The sequence below is a fragment of the Homalodisca vitripennis genome, chromosome 2 (assembly GCF_021130785.1).
Source record: "Homalodisca vitripennis isolate AUS2020 chromosome 2, UT_GWSS_2.1, whole genome shotgun sequence".
Classification (NCBI taxonomy): Eukaryota; Metazoa; Arthropoda; class Insecta; order Hemiptera; family Cicadellidae; genus Homalodisca; species Homalodisca vitripennis.
Window position 1 is genome coordinate 43,646,386 of NC_060208.1, and position 21,044 is coordinate 43,667,429.

A 21,044-nucleotide genomic window follows, 5' to 3' on the forward strand; every position below is an offset into this window, starting at 1 on the left:
TATATGAAACGGCCAAACTATTTGCTGGAGAGAACGACATATGTTAAGTACTCTGAAAAAAGTTATTCGGTCTAAAATAGTTTCACGTTGCTGGGTTCTTAAAACCGATATTTATAGAAATGTGTTGCGTGGAGGTCCCATTATTTTTTATAATGTTCTTTTAAGTTAATTGTATAAAACCAGGAATTAAAGGATTTTTAAACCTTATTCCAATGATCTTTATTGGAAAACAATAAGCAGTATTATAAGTTTTGTTCTTGGGTATAGAAGGGTTTGTAAAATTTTTCCAAAATTGCAAATTTAAAAGAAAAATGTACAGTTTGCATTTACGGAAAACGTACTCTATAGGATTTATTTTTCTATAGTAATTAATTTATAAATACAAAGATCATAAAAAGTAATTAAAATAATTAAACATAAATTAATATTACTGTTTACTTTTAAATCACGTTATTATTGTTTATTACAAGTTTTTAAATAGGTACTGTTAAAAAATGCAACTTGTTTTAGTAAATTTTAAACTGTCGACAAAAATACGATTGTAAGCTACGTAACTTTGAGAGCAGATACTATGAGTATCTGCTCTCACTGTAGCGTCTAGGGGCCTGGTCCTCTGGTATGAGCATCACATTGCGTGTCTTTCTTATGTCTCGGTGTATCTCCGAGGTGCTGCAATTAGTTTTCTTTTAAATTTAATACTGAACAAATCTAAAAACTATATATCGCGAAGCTTTTCTTTCCTTCCCCCCCCCCCCCCACCCCCCCCCCCCCCCACCCCCCCCCCCCCCCACCCCCCCCCCCCCCCACCCCCCCCCCCCCCCACCCCCCCCCCCCCCCACCCCAAATCTCTCACTAATACAGATTGATTAGAGAAATAGGAATTCTCGTTTTTCTGACCGCCAAAATATTTCTTTTTGTTTGTCCTGTTTTAATTGCACAGTTCTGGCTACATTAGGTCTGAGTAAATCCTAGCCTGCATCCTTAGTGGTCTATTTGAACATTAATTTGGCAGGTGTTCTCGTTAGTAGTACTTATGAACACGGAGTTTCTGTAAATCAAATAACATTCCTATTCACAGGCTACTTTTAGTATCAATATTTTCTTGAAAAGCCACTATCTTACTTTTACGTTTAGCATACTTAACTGAATGTTCTCAGCCTGACCATATAGGATCTGAGGATTGATAATGCTGTGTGAAAAATGTATGTCGTATACCATTAAGTTGCATGAAATTTTTAAAATTCAACTGAGGTAAAATGGTGGTCCATTTATCACTATGGATAGTGACAGGTATTCCAAATCTAGAGAAAAATAGTATACTCTTACTTTTCTATAGCTAGCTTAGCTGGAAGTTGTAAGAGCCTACTTCAAATACTTCCCAATCCACACTTAGTGGTAAGCATCAATTACTACCAAGTAGGTACTTATCTTTGAAAGGACTCCAAAGAAATCAATATGCAATCTTTCCCATGGCATAGATGGATAGTGTGTACCAAACAATGTAGATTACTCTTACTAGGACTAGAAACGTTCCATAAGACAGGGGGAAAGAGGCACTTGTTCGCTAGGGCTTTCAATGTTTTCATCTATATTTGGGCCACCAAATATAGGATCTTGCTACTGACTTCATTTTTTTTACAATTCCCATGTGACTTCGCGTGTATACTCATTTTTAATACGTATGCATTTTTAAAAAACGCAACTTGTTAGGAACAAAACCAAATTTTATATCCCCACCATAACAATGGCCCATGGACCTCAACTGTTAGCTCGTCCTTCCTTTGGAAATAAAGGTAAACAATTCCTTATTCTCTCCTGGACAAAAAATTTGGGCATCCGTACATCACAATAGTCTATGTATTTTGTTTTATTAATAGGATTCATTTTGGGTTTCTTGTTTTTAGCTTTTACATCTTCAAAAGTTAAAGGTTACTGAACTTTCAGCGATACAGTGTAAATATGTTACCTTTCCACCTTGGTTCATTGTTATTATTTTACAACGTGTTTAGTGCTTAATGGTAAAGCGTCGATTAATGCGGTCTGCGTTACCCATGCTTTTCTGACCTTACATAACTGTTACAATCAAAAATTGCTACTCCACTTTAAAATATAATGCAGTATCTTTGTTAATCGGCCTTGACTGCGAAAACAGGTAAAAACCCTTTTTTCGGTCAAAACTATGCTAAAGTTAAAAGAGTTTTGTGATTCAGCTACACATATGTGAATTTTTCGGCCTTACAAATATTGATGAAATTTCCTTACTCCATATACTACTGCTAAAGCTTCCTTATCTATTTGTGAATATTGACATTCTGCTGGTGATTTAAAGTACGGAAGAAGTCGGTATGCAATAGGTTTTCTCAACCCCTTCAGGGGTTTATGATACTAAGTTACACGCAGCCCAGCCCTGTCGAGCTTGGTCTACTGCTAGTTTTACAGGCAACTTTTGAATCATAATGCGCCCAAAACTGGTGCCTTTAGTCAAAAAATCCTTGACATGGCTAATGATTTGAGACATTTTTCATTCAAAATCAAAATGGCACGTCCTTTTTTTAACAAGTTGTACAATGGACTCAAGATTGTTGACAAATTATTAGATTAAAACTTTCCATATTAATTTACCAAGCCAATTAAAATGCTTTGTACCCTTGAGTGACAGATATTAGGTACAGAGTGCCTTGATTTTATAAGCTTTAATTTTAGATTCAGAGGTATGCAGTCCATCTTTATCGATACTAAAACCAAGATACTCGATTTTTGTCTACAAAAGAACGTGTACATTTATCTTTCTTTACGGTAAATCCTTTTTTCACTCAGGCCGTTTTACAAACTCTTGACACCACCCCAAACCCCCATTTGTATCCCCCCCCAAATTTTTTTCTATTTAATAATTTTATTTCAACCTACTTAACATGTAGTGTTCGTTATTAGGTGCGGTGATAAGAATTATCATCCCATGAACACTGACTATGCCTTCTAAATTATGCAAAGATTGTTCAATAACTCTTTGAAAATATGCCTGGGGCTGATTGAGATTCCATAAGGCATTCTACAATATGAGAAAAGACCCTTATTGCGTTGCTAATTGTACATAATTTTGTGACTAAACTGTCTAACTTTAATTGCATTATAGCGCTTCTGACTAAAGATCTATTTTAGAGAAGAAACGTTCTCCATGCTGTAAATTTGCAAATAAATCTTCTATTCTAGGTAATAGGGTACTTGTCTACTTCTAGATTACTGATTGTAGAGTAACTTTAAAAGATCTTCCACATAGCCTAATTTCACCGTTCTTTTTTAAAAATACTGGGTACAAATGGGGCGTTCACCCATGTCCGAGCTGCTTACTGGGAATTAACACTTGTTCGTCAACATAAGCGTTGTTTGTAGTTCTGTTTTCTACCTTACTTTTCCAATTGGAGAATGGTTATGCGGTCTTGTTTTTAGCTTCTTTTAATAATACCTTAGGATCTAGCATTTTTCTTTTAGGGATTTAGTTTTTACTGGTTCGCCTGTGATACTGACCTAGTTGCCTCAGTGAAACACTTCTGGAAATTGATTAGTTAGCTCGGACCGTCATTGTCTCTCGAAATTAGCCTTGTTAATCTTATAGGTCTGTTTATAACACACAGAGTTATTTTTAAAACGACAATGTCAAACTCCCAGTACTTTAAGCCAAATCACGACCCATTTAAAGGATGTGACCTCCTCTAATTCACATACCAAATCTAAAAGCATTTATGTATTTTCTCATAGCAAACATCAAACCATTAACTTTGCCCACAGGTATAATAGGTTCATTAGTTGTACGAACCCAAAAGTTAGGTCGTTTTCTAAACAATTTACAAAGAACTAAAATTATTTTCAAAAAAATCCTCACCTACACCCTACTTGTGACTACTAGCTCACAGTATCAACTTCAAATTTGGTTTCTCGACACTCACTGCACTAGGACTTTAATATTTATTGGGCTCAAACTCTAATTCTTTCACCGTGAGTTTCATTTACTTTAAATAAATTCTGTCATGTCCTCGACATAACTCTCAAGATTTTCATTCACTACTGAACATAATTCTTCTAGAATTATTTGAATCTGACAGTTCTGAACTATCATTTACGAATAATTTATGTTTCTTATAATCTTTGTTTTTTCTTGTTTTGAAAATTAGACTGAATAAGATATATACCTTTTCTTAACTTTCGAAAGCTGATTGTCTGGTAACTTACATAATTTCAGTTAGATCGGACGTACCTTTAGATATTGTGATTTACTTTTACCACCATTTGTGACACACAAACACCAAAAACAATCTTGCACTGCTTCATATAGGCTGACCACCACTGCCCACACAGCACGTAACACGTTTGCAACCTTGACTCTCGTTGCCTTGCGTTGTAGCTCGCGCTGCCACCGCTTGCCGCCGACTCTCACAATCGTGGGTGGTGATGCGCTTGCCCATCCGCTGGACCCGGCTGCCCGCCGTTTCACTGTCAATGCCGCCGCATTCTTCTCCCGCCGCTTCCAACTGAGCAGAACGATTTTCACAGCCTGGTCGAAGGTTAGTGTGGTCTCTCCCAACAGCCTCCTGCTTGTGGTCGACTCACTACCTGATGCCGACTCACCAGTCCTCGTCATCTGAGATAGTCGTTGAGGGATGCGCCAAAACTCGACAGTATGCCAGACAACTTCTTCCTTTTGCTGAACTTGTACCTTTCAGCTATTGAATGATGGCTGTCGGGCCTTCGGGTACAAATAGGTCCTGAATTAACTTTCAACTAATTCATCGAACTTTTTCACTGAAGGTTTTTTCCGGCCCGTACATAATATTCTCGTTAACAAACTGTTACGTTTTCACACCCACGACTGTTAGTAACGTACTAACCTTTTTGTCGTCACTAATACTGTTACAGTCAACGGAATTAATTCAAATTTCGTTTCAACATACGAATTCCAAGTATTTCTGCACTGTTTGTCGAAGTCACCGATTCCGCCAATAATTCCACGCCAATTTTTCACTGTTTCACTAAATAAAGACGGACAAATGTTCCAATTTTTACGACCTTGTCTTCTCAAACATCAAAAGTGTACCGATTTTGGAGGATCCACGTGACGCCCCAAAACTACAGGACCACACTTCCTTCCCACTATAATTTTTCGTGAGAAATTAATTTACGCACAAGTCGAACAGGTTGCATTGCACTCGCGGCGTATCGCTATTAATAACCTCGTCCGCCAATTGTTCGTGTTACGGGTTACGGAGGAATCCGGAATATAAAAGGATGGAATTAGTTTACATCATCGACCTGTGCTCGGTTAAGGTTGGAGGGTAAATGACGAGAGGAGACAAGGGCAGGAAACCGACAATGGAAGTGGTAGTGGTGGTATGATCTGGTGGCGTGATGAGAACAGGCCAATGGCAGATTTATTCAAAAAAAAAACTGGACTCACCCCATATGGGACGTCACCAGCATCATATTTTACCGATCATACAGTTGGTCTTTGGCTGTTGGCTTTAACTTGGCCAAGTAAACAATTTGATAATATGTATAATAATTATTATTATAATTATTATTGTAATTCAATTACAATTTTTACAAAACTGTATCGGTCTTGCTATTTAACAAGAGCTTACCAAAACTATAAGATAAAGTAAATACTATCACAGTTACTTTGTTATTTTATTGAAACTATCCTTAAATACTAAGACTAGAGTCTCAGACAAGTTTGTGATATCGGCCACGTCATGCAGTACTTGTCGCACGAAGCTCTGGGGCGCAGACCCTCGTCACATGTATCCTGGACCTAGCCCTCAAGATGATATATCACTTATACCCCCGCCTTGGCTGTCAGATATGATATAAGTATACTCGCTTTCTCTTCATAGCTTGAAGCTCATGAGTCACAACCGTTGTTTATCTGACATTGTGTTCATGGGTATTTTGAGCTGCACATACTGAGGTGTTCTTAATTTTATTTTTAATTTTACGTAGCTTGGTTTTTAAAAGAGATTAAAGTCGGTGTTGGAATGCTGCGAGTTTCAATGAGCATGTCAAACCTTTTGTGGGCTGGTACTGACGAGAACTACGCTGGCAACAGCATTACGCTGGGATGTGGACTGTGATGTATCAGCACTGGCCTTATCCGCACCTTTGTTGACGCCTTTAACCGACATAGGACTAACAGAAACTAATGCCCTAACCTACCTTCTAACTCATTAATTTCATGACTCTCTTCTTCTAAAGGAGCTGCTGCTAAAGCTAGCTTATGGCTATCCGTTTCTTTGTTTAGACGAGCAAGCGTTAAATTATGACATGTTTAACGAATAACTATTTTCTATTCGATAAATTATAAAATTATTCCACGCGTTGTTCTTTACTCTAATATTAATTAATTTGTCAATCAATTGAGATCTATCCATCAATTTTCAGCATTTTTAAATATAAAAAGCAAGCATTGCCTTTTTCAATATATAGCATTCTTTTCCTCCTTATTTACATGAAAAACTACATTATTTTAATCCTCTACTGCCTTCCGTTTTGATTTTCCCTACCCGCCAAATCATTTATCCCACCCCCCAAAAATAATTTAAGATCTTTTTCGTGCTCTGTAGTTATTGAACTATAGTAATCCCCATTTGATCTGTAATTATTTACATGTATTCCTTTATTAATTTACTGAATATGTCTATAAGTGCATGGAAATTATTTTTAGGAATAAGTAAATTAAAAGTTTTTTTTCTCTTTTATTACATTTTTCGCTTTCCCTGATTGAGTTGAAACTAAACCAAAATAAATGTATAGTTAAGTTTCTTATGCCACGTGATAATGCTTTTTCTTTATTATGTCTTCTCGATCCTGCTGAGTGAAAGGCAGTCCCTCATACTTCAATGTTGTCTTATATCGTATGTTGTTTAAGGTTGGTGATCTGTAGTTGTAGCTCCCGTAACTCGTCGCTGGCTCCTGTCGTGACACGTTGCGACTATTATATTCTAAAATTTACTGTTCTGTACTTTAAACTCCCCAGTTAAGGAATCGACCCCTGGCAATGGTCCAGTTTTTGTCCATATACTTGATATTATGACTTTTTCTTCGAAGTAAGAGCAGCTAATGTGGTGGTTTTATCATCCAAAGAATATTCAGTGTTTCAGGTAGATGCAATTTCATCTTTAACACGATTTAAATTTTCAATTAGCTCTCTTGGATTTCATAAAGTTCATCTGCAACGAACCAACTCGGATGCACGCAGAATGAAATGAATTTGTGCAGTCCACACATTTTGGAATTACACACACAATTGGCAGTCCCACTGCCAAATTCACATTCACACCTATCCCGCGTATTCGCCATTATTTATGTACGATACACATACGGTACAAAAAATATTCACTAATTAATTAGTGTAAAAATAAATTAATCAATGAAATGCACAATAGATTAACTATAGCGAATTTCTGAGCAGACACGGGTATGAATCAGATAATACAACGGTCCAATAAGGAGAGGTCCCAACTCATAGGATGCCCGATAACATCTAAATAATTCTAAACTATAAACCTACGGTAAACAAATGACGGAACAGTATTCCACCATGGTAAATATTGTCGAATTGTGTATAACTACAAGACTGGTAAACCTAATATATCTGGTAAACCGATCCGGAAGATAAAACAAAGGAGAGATGAGCTACTGCAAAATATGTCCTATAAAAGAAATTATTCCAATGTCACTTAATCTGTTGAGAACAACAATATTACACCTCGAATAGAAATGCAATCGTATGAACATTAGTCGTTAAGACGGCCGATAAATATTAAGAGATATGTTATACCATTAAGTTCAAAAGTAATTCTTTCGTGTACCGTAATTGTATTTTAATATCGATGAAACACTTGAGCATTTTATACATTTATTTTTTTACTGAATTTTGTTTCACTTTTGACGCTTTCTGTTTGTTTACTAGAATAAAATGTGTTTTTACTAGTCTTGGAATACATTTTCCTGGCTAAATGAAGTTTCCTAAACCAAGTTAGATGTTTTTGACAATAATTGAAGAAAGTGGCGTACTAGCGTTGGTTGATGTAAACAAGATTATCGTCTGCTCTGCACTTCTTTTTCGAAAATCAATTTCTAACAAAACAATGTGTATTAGTGATGAATTGCAGTAAATAACTGCTATTAGTGAATCTTATTTGTCTGATGAATTGTAAATAAAACCAAATGATATTTTTAAAGTTTACAGTGTTAATTCTAGGTTGGTACAGTAGTTGACTGTGTTGACTAAAATCAGTAGTAATTTAGTTGCTTCTGTAGTATTCTTAGTTTTAATCATGCTAATGAATAGTCTAGACTATTATAGTATTTTTTTAAATGTAGAATTTAATCAGTATCCCTTAAAACAAGCTACTTGTTATATGATTAATTTTTAATGGCTGACAATACCTAGATCAATATAGACTAGAAATAGATAACATATAAAGGTTCATAAGATTCATAGTCAATGGAATGTTTCATAATACAGCAGTTTAATGTCAAAATGCCTAAACTATATATTGCATGTGACTATTTTTATGGACTGTGATACTCAGCTCAGGTTAGCCTCAGCCAACATTATGTCATTATTTTATTCGTAAGTTACACATTTCTCAAAAGGTATGCATTCTAGTCCATTAAAAAAACTCACTAATTTGTACCAGGTATTCCAAAAGTTCCTGCTATGTCCCAGTATTTTGTATGGTTGAACATTTTTAAATCTTCTGAATATTTAATCAAATTACCGGTACCCTAAGATATTTCTCTCCCATTATGATCTATTCTCTTCCTTAAGTGAGAAGTGGGTGCAACTCAAAAGTTTCTAATATGATAACACATCAAGTGGTACCTCAAATTAAAGATTCTGACAAATCCAACATCAATTAGCTGATCGTTTTGTCAACTTAAAAAAAAAAATAGACTACAGTATAATAAGCGGCCACCAACACAATCGGATTGTGATTATTGATTTTAAATATTGATACTAACGAATACGACATTTTACCTATAGATATTCATAAATAATCATTTCCAACTTTCTTTATTCAGACTAGTAATGTCATTACCAGTCGTTGTTAGTGACGACATTACCAGCTGTTGTTTTTTTTATGTAGGAGAAGGCTAGTGACAACGACAAGAACAATTTTGTTCATTATGTTCATAATAAATGTTTAGAATGTTCAAAACAAGTCTTCTCAAGATCGTTTTTTCGATACGTCGTGTTTGTTCTTACTTTTTTTGCAGTGAAACACTTTGATTTTCCATCTTTAATTCCAGTTTTCATCTCATTATTCAAAAGCTGTACAATTCGGATTTAAAGGAGCAAGGTAATTATCTTGTAACCACTTAGAACCTTAGTCAGTGTTTATAATATTTTGAGCCAATATCTGCATATTCATAATAAGCTGCCACCAACACAATCGGATGAAGATTATCGAATGATATGGAATCATCGATATTCATTACCATCCAAAGGACTGAAAGCAAAAGAGGTAATAGATATTTCAAACAAAAATATGGTTTGGCTAGTTTTCATTCTTATAAATAAATGTATAAATATTAATATAATTTACAAATTAGGTAATTCTAAGCAATATATGGGTCAACCTCGATTTTTCTCATATTACAATATAATGTTCCAATAGTCAATTAGAAAAGGAAATGACTAGAATTTCTTGCCGGAAAGCAGTTATAGGGAGCAGGCAACCGCCAGACGCTCATATATTGCTTAGAATTACCTATTAGTGATCAGGGGCACTGACGTGATCTAGGCTTCAAATTTGGAACTACTCGAGTTAATTTTATTTTCTAAAAGAGCAAGCAGCGCGAAGCGCTGCACAGCGGGCAAGCATCATATCTGGGTATATACTGAATTATTTCAGTCCGCGCGGCGTTATCAGTCACTGGCGGCCAGTCCTAATCAGTTGCTATCGTGATGTGCAGCCGTTCAGATGTTAATCCTTTTTTGTGTAATTCGTGCGAGTTTACGTGACCGTCTGGCGGTTGCCTGCTCCCTATAGCTGCTTTCTGGCAAGAAATTCTAGTCATTTCCTTTTCTAATTGACTATTGGAACATTAACTTATATTATAATATGAGAAAAATCGAGGTTGACCCATATATTGCTTAGAATTACCACAAATTAAAATATAATATATAATAATATAATTACAACAACAAAAATAACATTTATTTTCCTTATGTATTTTCAAGGATAAATGTGACTGCTAGTGAAACAAAAAAGACACGTTCACTGTGTCACTTTTCTTGCCACCATTAGCCAAACATGAAACACATGTTTGACCAAAACTTTTATACATATACTAATATTTATTTTATTTTACTTTTAACCCTTTGACTGGTCGGTTTCTCCTCAGTATGAATGCCCTAAAAAGTGAGTTTTATTTTCAATTTAGTTTTCTTTAGGCGGTTTGGGTTTACTACAATAGATGTGTTGTGAAAAGCACTCAATTAAACGTTAAATACCAAAATTAATCTAAATATGTAGAGACGTTATTATATTTACAAAATATGAGAATAAAATAAAATATTCAGCATTTTCTCATAAACGTACTAAGGTACAGGTTAGGTACAAGTTAGTAACAGTACACAAGTCCTCATAAATCTTTGATGGTATTAAAGAAACAAAAAACAGTCGGACACACAAAGCGGACCAGCGCAATCCGGCACATAGTGTTCCGGCGCCGCTGCTCACCGACGTTAATCTATCTGCACACATAGCAAGCTCTCTTCGGCTTGTCCTTCTTATCTGTAACAGGGATGGTGGTGGGAAAATGCTAAGCAGTAAGTCTCAGGGGAGCATCTTAACCAAAAATTCGTCTGTAAGTCTTTCTCACATCATTTTAGTAATCAATAATTACATAAACAGCTAAGTTTAGGTACTTTGGGATTATACCGACCACACCCAGATATGAATCGTCATTTGACATTTTGCTTCTACTGATTACTAGATTAGCGTAAAACAATATTTCGTCAATATAAAACAGGAATTGTCTTATCGCAAACTCCTCCCCATCCTCAGACAGAGGTCAAAGTTGAGCGGTCTAGTAGATAACGTGATTGCAGAGTCTCCTACATTTCTCTAAACACAAAAATTCAACAAAAACAAACATTACCAAGCAAAAACTAAACTCTTTATTGAAAAAACACACAAAACTTGTTTTTATTCTTGATCACACTCCGCCACCCAAAATGCGAGTGCCTCCGGCCATCAGTGCGGGCTTCGGCGCTGATGTCAATGACAGAAAAACATCCCTCGAGATAGTACCTATCAGTAAAATATCAAATTCTAGAGGGGCTGATCAGAAATATAAATTGAATTGTACAGTAATGGAAAGGCAATTATGTGCCGCGCAAAAAACTTAAATAATCATGTGATGCCGCGTGGCCTGCTGTAATCGGGATTCTCGAGAAAGATAAGATAACAGCGACAACAATACCGATCACAATACCTGGAAATGCTTGTCGATTGATGTAATACTGTAATTAAAGAGTTGTTTTTTTCGTCTATCATGTTTGTTTCTATAAATTTATATTTTTGTGCTCTTCATACTGGTGTGGTCGGTATAATCCTAAAGTACCCTAGTTTATTTATTCATCGTTAACACAATCAGTGGCGTAGCGACAGAGGAGCGAGTGGAGCGACCGTTCCAGGGCGGGGGTGACAGGTGGGCGGCGGGCGGGCGGACGATAAAATGGCGGGAAGCAGCCCCTTCCACGCGCATCACGGCCGCGCAATGTCTTTGTGTCAGTCAGTCTGTCATTGACCTTGGCTGAGACAAAAGGCGTCCGTACAGACCTACCGAGTGATTGACTTACTTCAATTTACCTTTGCGTAGTGATTGCAGATTTAGCGTTAGTGCAAAGTATTGATTATATTATTTATTTTGTTGTGATGTGATTTGTGTGGTGTTGATTTATTACCTTTGGTATATAATGTCAAAAAAAACTAAGTGTTGCTGAGTATCGGAAACGAAGGTTAGAGAAAAGTCACGCAGAAAATCTTGAACTTAAGAAAGTAAAGAAGTTATCTACCTACTTTTCGAGGGACACTTCAGTAGTTGCAGTTTCTCAAGAACCCACTTGTAGCTCACAAGTACCTACAAGCGATGATGACTTGGAGCAAACACCTGTAGGATTACCTGAAGATGCAGATGACCACGTCCTTCTTCAGGAACCTTTTTCTAAGGTAGGCCTAGTTAAAGCTGAAGGTACCGATTGCGTGTTGAACCTTAAAGAAAATGTAACAGCTGTTATAAGTTCTTCTGATAAGGGTAATTTTGAAAACACTCTTACAGCCGAACAAAAACGGCAAATAATAAAATTAGGCCCTCATCAACCTAAAGGGCCATTTCCAAAAGAATCAGAAGGAAGAAATAAAAATAGGGGATTTGACGAGAAATGGTATTTTCAAAAGAATAAAGAAAACCAATTGAGAATAAAACGTAATTGGTTATGTTATTCAAACATCCTCAATGTTTGCTATTGTCAGCCATGCTGGCTTTTCAATACGGCCTATACTGATGTGGGATTTTCGAAAGGTACGTCTGATTGGGCACATTTAGGTCGAAACATAAAAGACCATGAAGAAGATTCGCAAAGTGCGTGTGAAATATACTATCGCTGGCAGTTAGGCCTAACAGTTGATAGTGAGAATCTGGAGGAGATTAAAAAAGCCACTGATTACTGGAGACAAGTTTTAAGGCGAGTGGTGGACGTCATTATTACGTTAGCTGCAAACGACTTACCACTAAGAGAGCACAGATTGTGTAATGACGATGAAGATGCAACTAAATCGAAAGGAAATTTCCTTGAGATAATACATATGCTAGCAAAATATGACCAGGTCCTTGCAGGTTTAATTAAGTTACCAAAACGTAGTGTTAACTAACTTAGTCCTCAGATTCAAAATGAGCTGATCAACCTGATTTCCAAAGAGATAAAAAAAGAAATCAAGGAAGAAATGAAAAAAGCCCCTATGTGTCTATTATCTTTGATACAACTCAAGATATAGCAAAAACCGACCAGCTGAGTACAGTGTTTCGTTGTATAAAGATAAAAACTGACGAAGGCGACAGGCCAGTACAACTGAAGAAGCGTTCATAGAAGAAGCGTTCGGGGGCTTTTTGGAAGTGGAAAGCCAGAAATCAGAATACTTATCAAATGTTGTTTTCAATATCATAGAAAAGTATTCAGATATATCTAAAGTTCGAGGGCTAGGCTACGATGGAGCCGCTAATATGAGTGGTATATATTCAGGCCTTCAAGCAAGAATAAAACAAAAAAAATCCTGCAGCTAAGTATATTCACTGTTGTGCTCATGCCCTTAACTTGGCAATCAACGATTCAGTATCAAACATTCCTGAAATCAGAACCTCTTTTGATAATGTTCAAAGTCTTTATGTATTTTTTAAAACTATATCAAGATGGGCACTGTTGACTAAGTTGGCTATGTTACAAAAAACCTTAAAGAAAGTGTGTCCAACAAGGTGGACTTCAAGAAATCAAAGCCGTCGACGCTCTTCGATGTGGTTATTTTGACATAATGAAAGTACTGACTTTCCTAACCAGAAAGAAAGACCAAGAAGAAGTAAACCAAGCTAAATCACTTTTGAAATATTTTGAGCAGTTTCCTACAGTAATATTGATAGTTATTGAAAGTGTGTTGCTTGAAACTATGGACATAATTTCTAAAAAAACTTCAAAGTACCGAAGAAGACTTGGAACACGCAACAAAAATGCTCTTAAATCTCAAAACAAAAATTAACAAACTTAGGAATGAGTGGCAAACAGTTAAAGCAGATGCAACTAAGCTATGTTTGCAATGGAAATTTGTACCACATTTCACTGACTCAAGAACAAAAAAGAAGGCAAGAATGTTTGATGAAGTGCAAGTTGATGACCCTATTAAAGACAATGAGAAACGTTTCCGGGTTGGGGTGTTCAAACCGTAGCCTTGACATAATCACAACACAGCTGACAGAGCGTTTTGAGGCTATTACTCACATTACCAGTAGTTTCCAATGTCTGAAGCCTTCTTTTTTAGTTGGAGCAAGTGATGGAGAAATCTTAGAATCATGCCAAATTTTGATATTAAACTACCAAGATGACGTCTCCCTTAACTTAGGTCCACAGCTTGTAAGGCTAAAAACTTGTTTTTTAAGTCACGTGGAAAAAACAAAAAGTATAAGGGATCTTGCAGATACTTTAATAGTGCGTGCTCAAGTTGGTTCCAGCTTTCCAGATGTTGTGAATGCTTCTTTGACACTACCTGTTACAACTGCAAGTGCAGAGAGATCATTTTCCAAACTTAAACTGATAAAGAAACTATCTTTCGCAGCACCATGTCCCAAGAACGTCTAAGTGCCTTAGCAACCATATTTATAGAGCGCAGCAGAGCCAGGCACATCAACTTGGACGACACAATAACACAGTTTGCTAGCATGAAGTCACGAAAGAAGATTAGTTAAGATAGTAATATGCGAGTTGGTTTTGTAACTACTTAACTACTATGTTCACGTTTTAGATAATGTACTCAAATTTAAACTAGGGTTTTCAATACATATTTATTAAATATATTGAAATTTGTACTTTCATTCCAAAACCCTATGGAATTGAATTGAGATTTAAATACATATTGCTATACACGTAAACTAGGTCTCTTACAAGTAACAAAAACTTTATAAAGAATAGTAGACTGAAAGTTATTATAAAAAAAATGATGTTTGGTCAAAGACGCCTTACATTGCTGATAAATTATGGCCAAGAAACGTTTGTTACGGTAGTGAGGTGAACTGTCGGCACTGATTGATCATGTAGGTAAAAAAGTTGGGGGAGGGGCGCCAGGGACTGAGTCGCTCCATGGCGCCAAAATCCTCACTACGCGACTGAACACAATAAAACGTTTACGAGCAAGGCAACAGGTAATGTAAAAGTAAAGTTCACCTGTATTCACTACACAAACAGAAATAGAATGAGCTTGGGCACAGTTGGGTCTGAAATAAATAAATAAAAGAACAACTGCAATCTAGTAGGAATTACAAAAACTACCTGAAACTGTGTTCTTATTTATTCCAAGATATTATTAGATCGCATTCGTATTCAAGCGAGAGATTATTTATTACAAAACATTATTATGAAGACTGTTTAGCGTCATAGTGCATCCCGCACGGCTATTGAGATTACTGTAGGGTGCTTCCAAATGCGTTGTGGGATTACTAGTCAAAGGGTTAACCATATAAATTTTACTCAGCTGATATTTGTTTTAAATTGTTGATTCACACCTGATGATGGCATCTTCGATGTCGAAAGGCCTCGTGTTAAAATATAGAAATTATTGGAGAATTGTGAGTTTTCTTTTATAAAATAATAGAAAAATGAAACACATGGTGTTAATTTTGAATTTATTTCCAAACAGTTTTTACTTTAATTTAATTTTGAAGAATAATGTCGAGCTAAAATACGTTTTAGGCTCTAAAAATGTTAATATTGAGAAGCTATACTTTTATATGTAAAAGAAATGTATTTGTTTCAGATTACATAAAATAACTAAACTTGATTTAAAATCTGTTTGAGCAGCGTAGTACTTACGATTACTTTAGCCAATCTGAAATGGTATTTCTACAGGTACTGATGTTGTAAAAACTACATTCATTTATTGAAATGTCATATTTAGTTTGATTTGAACTAAAATAGAACATGATTTTCGGTATATTCGTAATAGCAAATATAGAATGTTCAAAAAAAGTCTTCTTAAGTACGTGTTTTGGAACATTGTGTTTGTTTAGACTTTTCTTGTACAGTAACTAAACGCTAATTGATTTCCACCTTTAACTCTAGTTTTTATCTCCTAACTACAAACGGGATACTTCGGTTTTTGAGGAGCTAGCTCATTTTCGTGCAGCCATTTAAAACATTGTCCAGTGTTTATAAAAACATTTTGAGCCAATATTTGCATATTCATTGTCATTGTTCTTGTCGTTGTCACAAGCCTTCTCCTACACAAACGTTACAACAATAGCTGGTAATGACCTCACTAGTCTAAATAAAAAAAAGCTGGCAATGATTTTTTTATGAATATCTATAGGTCAAATTTCGTATTTGATAGCCATCAATAATCATCATCTGATTGTGTTGATGGCTGCTAATTATACTGTAGCCAACACCAATTTAGTTATAGTGTGATAGACAACTAGATACAACTCATTTTCTGAAAGTGGTTCAAGAATCTTGAGTTGTAAGGTACTTTTGAAACCGTTTACTCATTTTGGCTTTTAGAAAACATTAAAAGTTCTGTCAATATTTTTAGTAAAATTAACAAATACTGATAGATTACCTAGACATGAAAAAGGACTAGGTTGAGCAGTGGAATAATGTTGCTGCTCATATTCCCGACTCGCTCATCTGATCAATGCAGACAGTCAGTTCTGTCTACTCCACGAGTGAAGTGTATACTAGTTTGGCTACAGACATAAAATATCAGTGCTTAAAATGGACACAAAAAGTGGAAACTGCAAAAAAAGTAACAAATGGAGAAACATTACCCTGGAGTGTTATGTTAACAAAGTACAATGAAAACCTAGATGCACATAAGACCGATATCTGCAATAATACTAGATTCTACTGGCTACACCTGCCGTCCCACTCCTCTTACCCCACCCAGCCCACATTAATGTATCTATCTGTACAAATTTTCTATAGTTATCTTGTGTGCTCGATTAAATCTTACTTAAGCCCTTCTTAAAAAAGACATTTTTACAGTTTAGTTAAATAATAGTAGTAAACTTCAACAAATTGGTAGTAAAAAGGAACCAAAAACGTAAATTAAAACACCACTTTTTGTGATTCCAATGATATGAATAAATGGGATTGTGAATAGTTGTGTTCTGTAATAAACATCGTTTAAACTAGATATAGAATGAACAGTGACTGTTAATAAACTAGATATATATCGAATGAACAGTGACTGTTCATATCTAACCATGCTCACTTACACATGGGTTACACATAGGCAAAAGTTTCCTACCACATAGGTAAACCATCCTTTTTCCAACATATCTTCCTGTACAGATTTTCTATGTTACAATTTTATTTTTGTAAATATCTTTCAGGTGTAATCCAGCTTACTGGAGGCTCTCGAGTTTTGGAACTGAGTGACAGGTGATAATATATTTTTGAACAAGTTAATTAGAAATAAGTTGATGCTATATCAATTCAGAACTTACATTATTTAGTCAATTCACTGCTATTTTAAAAAATTCATTAAATTTCATATTGTACAGATTGTGTGGCTCCAGCCAATTTGCCAATATTCGGTAGAATCATTCCTTATAGGTCTATCTTAACTAACTCATTCCTCCAACTTAAAACAACAGTTTATCAGAATGAAAACAAAAATGCATCATAAAGACTAACATATTTCTTTTTATTCATACAATTCAGCATAAAAAAAAGATATTAGAATGAAAACAATAAACAATAATACAATTAAATTATACATTAACCCTTAATGTATAATTAGGCCCAATCAGTAAAATATTTCGTTCCAATATCATGCAATTTAAAGTTTTCTATTTTAATTCATAATTTTGTTATGGACCTACAGGAACAACAAAGAGTCTTTTGGAACATTTTCTACACTTTTAATAATAAAAATGTTTTCTCAAACGTTTTTCAAGGCACTGAGTGCATATGAATCCCTTCAGAATTGTTTTATCACCAAGAACTGGCGAAAGACATACTGAAACAAGTTCAAACTTGGTACAAAAATTTGTTTTATAAATATCTGAGCTACGTTCATTGCCAAGGTTTTGTACACAATTTCATTCCAATATGGCAGTCATTAAAACTGGAACTAAACTCCACATTCACATTGAATTAACCCTTCTCACTGTAACTACGTTATGTGTATTAATAATTTTTTAAATTTACAATTGTATTTCCTAGAAAGGAAATAAAAAGTATACGTAGAACCTAAAACACTGTGAACTTCAGTTTGTGCACCACATTAAGGGTTAATGTATAATTTAATTGTTTCATTGCCATAACTTTTTTTATACTCAGATATAGGAATTGTTGATTAAAAGCTCTCCATCTGATTCTTACTTTTTGCTTTTATTCACAGATTTCTTGATGTCAGAAAAGATGGACTCTGGCTTGTTATGGTAAGTTTTAAGAACAATTATTAATAGAAAGTAATTAAATAAACCAAATTGAGCCAAATTTAACAAGTTTTTTAAATAGCAAACAGTAGTTGTCTCCTTAAAAGTAGGTTGTCTCAATGACATAGCACAATCCTGATATCTAAATAAAAATGCCGTTTTTATGGCATGAAATTATTTTGTTGTGAGATTAACCTTGCACACACTGTCAGCATCCAGTGACTGGAAATTTAGGATCGATTTTATCCTCCTTCTATTATTAGATATATAAGAATAAGAATAAGAATAAGAATGTATTTATTCCATCATCAAATAACAAAGGTAAACATATGTAAAAAAACTTGGAATGACTAGTCACCGCATCAAGTAAAGGTGACTAGCACAATGAAAAATAAACAAGAACTTCTTACATCAAACAGTCTAAATATTACTTATAACCTAGCGGTCCGCTGCAGTGTCAGCACTTATTTATTTAACTGAACCAAAGTACACTTTACATTAATACGAGTAAGTAAAAATAAACTAAGTAAACTATTCACTTCAACTAAGTAACCTCGTCAGTAGGTGAACTAAAAACATCCAATACATTAAAATAAAGCCAAACAATTTGAATACTTAAAAATATTTACACAAACGCATATAAACTCCATTCCATATATCTACAATAGGAATTCGTTTTTAATTTTCATAATTATAGCTAATGTAATATTTCTACCAGGTCATTAATGTTGTCTTTATCAAACAGCCATGATTTTAATTTAATCTGAAATAGCCTTATGTTTTTGACTGTTTTTTTTATGTCTATTGGTAAAATATTAAAAATTTTTGGCCTAAAAATATAAATGTTTTACTGAACATAGTTTTATTCACTTTTGGTCTAATGTATGTTACTTTAGAAGCTGCCCTGGTATAGAAGCGAAATTGTTTTGAACATTTATTTCCACTACGTATGTAAAACATTTTTAATACTTTAAAAATAAAAAGGTATTTCATAGGCAGAATTTTTAGGAGGCGAAATAGAGGCAAGGACGGTTCGTGTTTTGGATTTAAATGTTATGATCCTTATAAAGTGTTTTTTGTACGATTTCTAATGGATTTAGTGTGGTATTGTTTGCTGCACCCCACACTTCTATACCAATAAGTCAGTCTTGAGTGGATTAAGGCAAAATACAGCATACGTAAAAGGTCATCGGTTAAAAGATTTCTTAAATAATAGAACGTTCTTATATTTTTTTCTTAATTGGGTCTGTAGATGATAGATGTGTTGCTTCCATGAAGCGTTTTCGTCTAGAATTACGCCCAGATATTTTATATGAGTTACTTGACTAATAATCGGGCAGGGACAGTTTATCATTGATTGAGCAATTTAAATAATCGTGATATTTTAAAGTATTAGGGAAAGAGTATTGTTTTAGGTCAAAATTAATAAAGTTTGTTTTTTCAGCATTTATTTTCATTCTGTTGTTAATACACCAGGTTTCCCAAGGACTGCAAATCTTCATTAATGTCGACCCATATGTTTTCCCAACTTTTCTTGGAGTAATGGATGGCAACGTCATCGGCAAATGCTATTATTTTACCCTTGAATGGAACAATTCATTAAATCATTTATGAAAATTAAAAATAGTGTTGCAGACAGTACCGATCCCTGGGGTACACCCTTTCACAATAGATTTTGCGTGACTGAGACAGTTTTGAATTTTTACTTGCTGGTTCTTTCTTTTAGAAAAACTACTAAACCAGTTTAGCAAAGGTCCTCTTATTCCAGCGAGTTCTAATTTTGTCTAGAAGTATGTCAATGTCAACAAGGTCGAAGGGCCTTTGAAAAATCTATAAATAATCCTGTACATTTATGACTATTATTTATGCTGTTTAAAATTCCCTCCATAAAAGTTGCAATAGCCGATTCTGTACTTTTACCTTTAGTAAAGCCAAATTGGTTAGATGAAAAAAAAGTTGTTGTTATTTAAAAATGAAAGTAGCCTAGATTTAATGCACCTCTCTAGAATTTTAGATATAATAGGCAATAGAGCAATCGGTCTGTGGTTTTGTATCATTTCGGGGGCTGCCTTTCTTAAAAATAGGTACAATTATAGTTTGTTTTAATTTAGAAGGAAACTTGCCTGTTTCAAAACTTAAGTTGACAATATATGATAATACTTCAGATATAGCAGTTTCAATATGTTTTATTAATTGGACTGATATATTGTCAATTCCAGTAGATCTTTTATTATTTAGGGATTTAATGGTATTTGCTATTTCTAGCGGAGTGACAGGACTCAGGAACATGGAATGCGGTTGACGGCAACAGTGTGCGAGGGCTGCCTCGCGAGGGGGGGAGGGGCCGGCTATCAGCTGTTGAGAGACTGATACAAAGTATTCATTGAATATGTCGGCTATTGATTCTGGCTTATCGATTATGGTGCCGTCCTCCAGTCTTATCTTAGTAGTTAGTTTTTTATCAGTTCTATCAATTAGACTGTTGATTGTTTTCCATTGATATGCTGAATTACCTGCATTGCGATGAATTAAATTGTGGTAGTAGTTTTTCTTTGTACAACTTATCTCGGTTTGAAGATTGTCTAAAATTTATTAAAGTAATTGCAAAAAGATTTGTCATACGGTCTATTTTTTCAAAATTTTTACTAATTTGTTCCTCTTATTTATTTTTTTTAACAGTGATTCCGTTATCCACGGACTTTTGAATTTAGCTTTGCTGAATTTCGGCAGAAATACTTTTTCATTGGTATTTGAAAATTATACTTTCATGTAATGTATCATAAAACATATCTAGTGACAGGTCAACGTCTGTCGTATGGATAGATTGCATCCCAGGA

At 34.8% G+C, this 21,044-nt stretch overlaps 1 protein-coding gene across 1 annotated transcript in view; it reads left to right on the forward strand.

Annotated features, from left to right (window-relative positions):
- Positions 1–7,950: 7,950 nt before the first annotated feature.
- Positions 7,951–21,044, forward strand: part of LOC124353857 (protein disulfide-isomerase TMX3) — a 43,070-nt gene continuing 29,976 nt past the window's right edge. The window contains 3 exon segments of the mRNA XM_046803886.1: positions 7,951–8,251; positions 17,158–17,206; positions 18,171–18,210. Coding sequence (XP_046659842.1) covers positions 8,218–8,251; positions 17,158–17,206; positions 18,171–18,210 — 123 coding nt within the window. The 5' untranslated portion in view covers positions 7,951–8,217.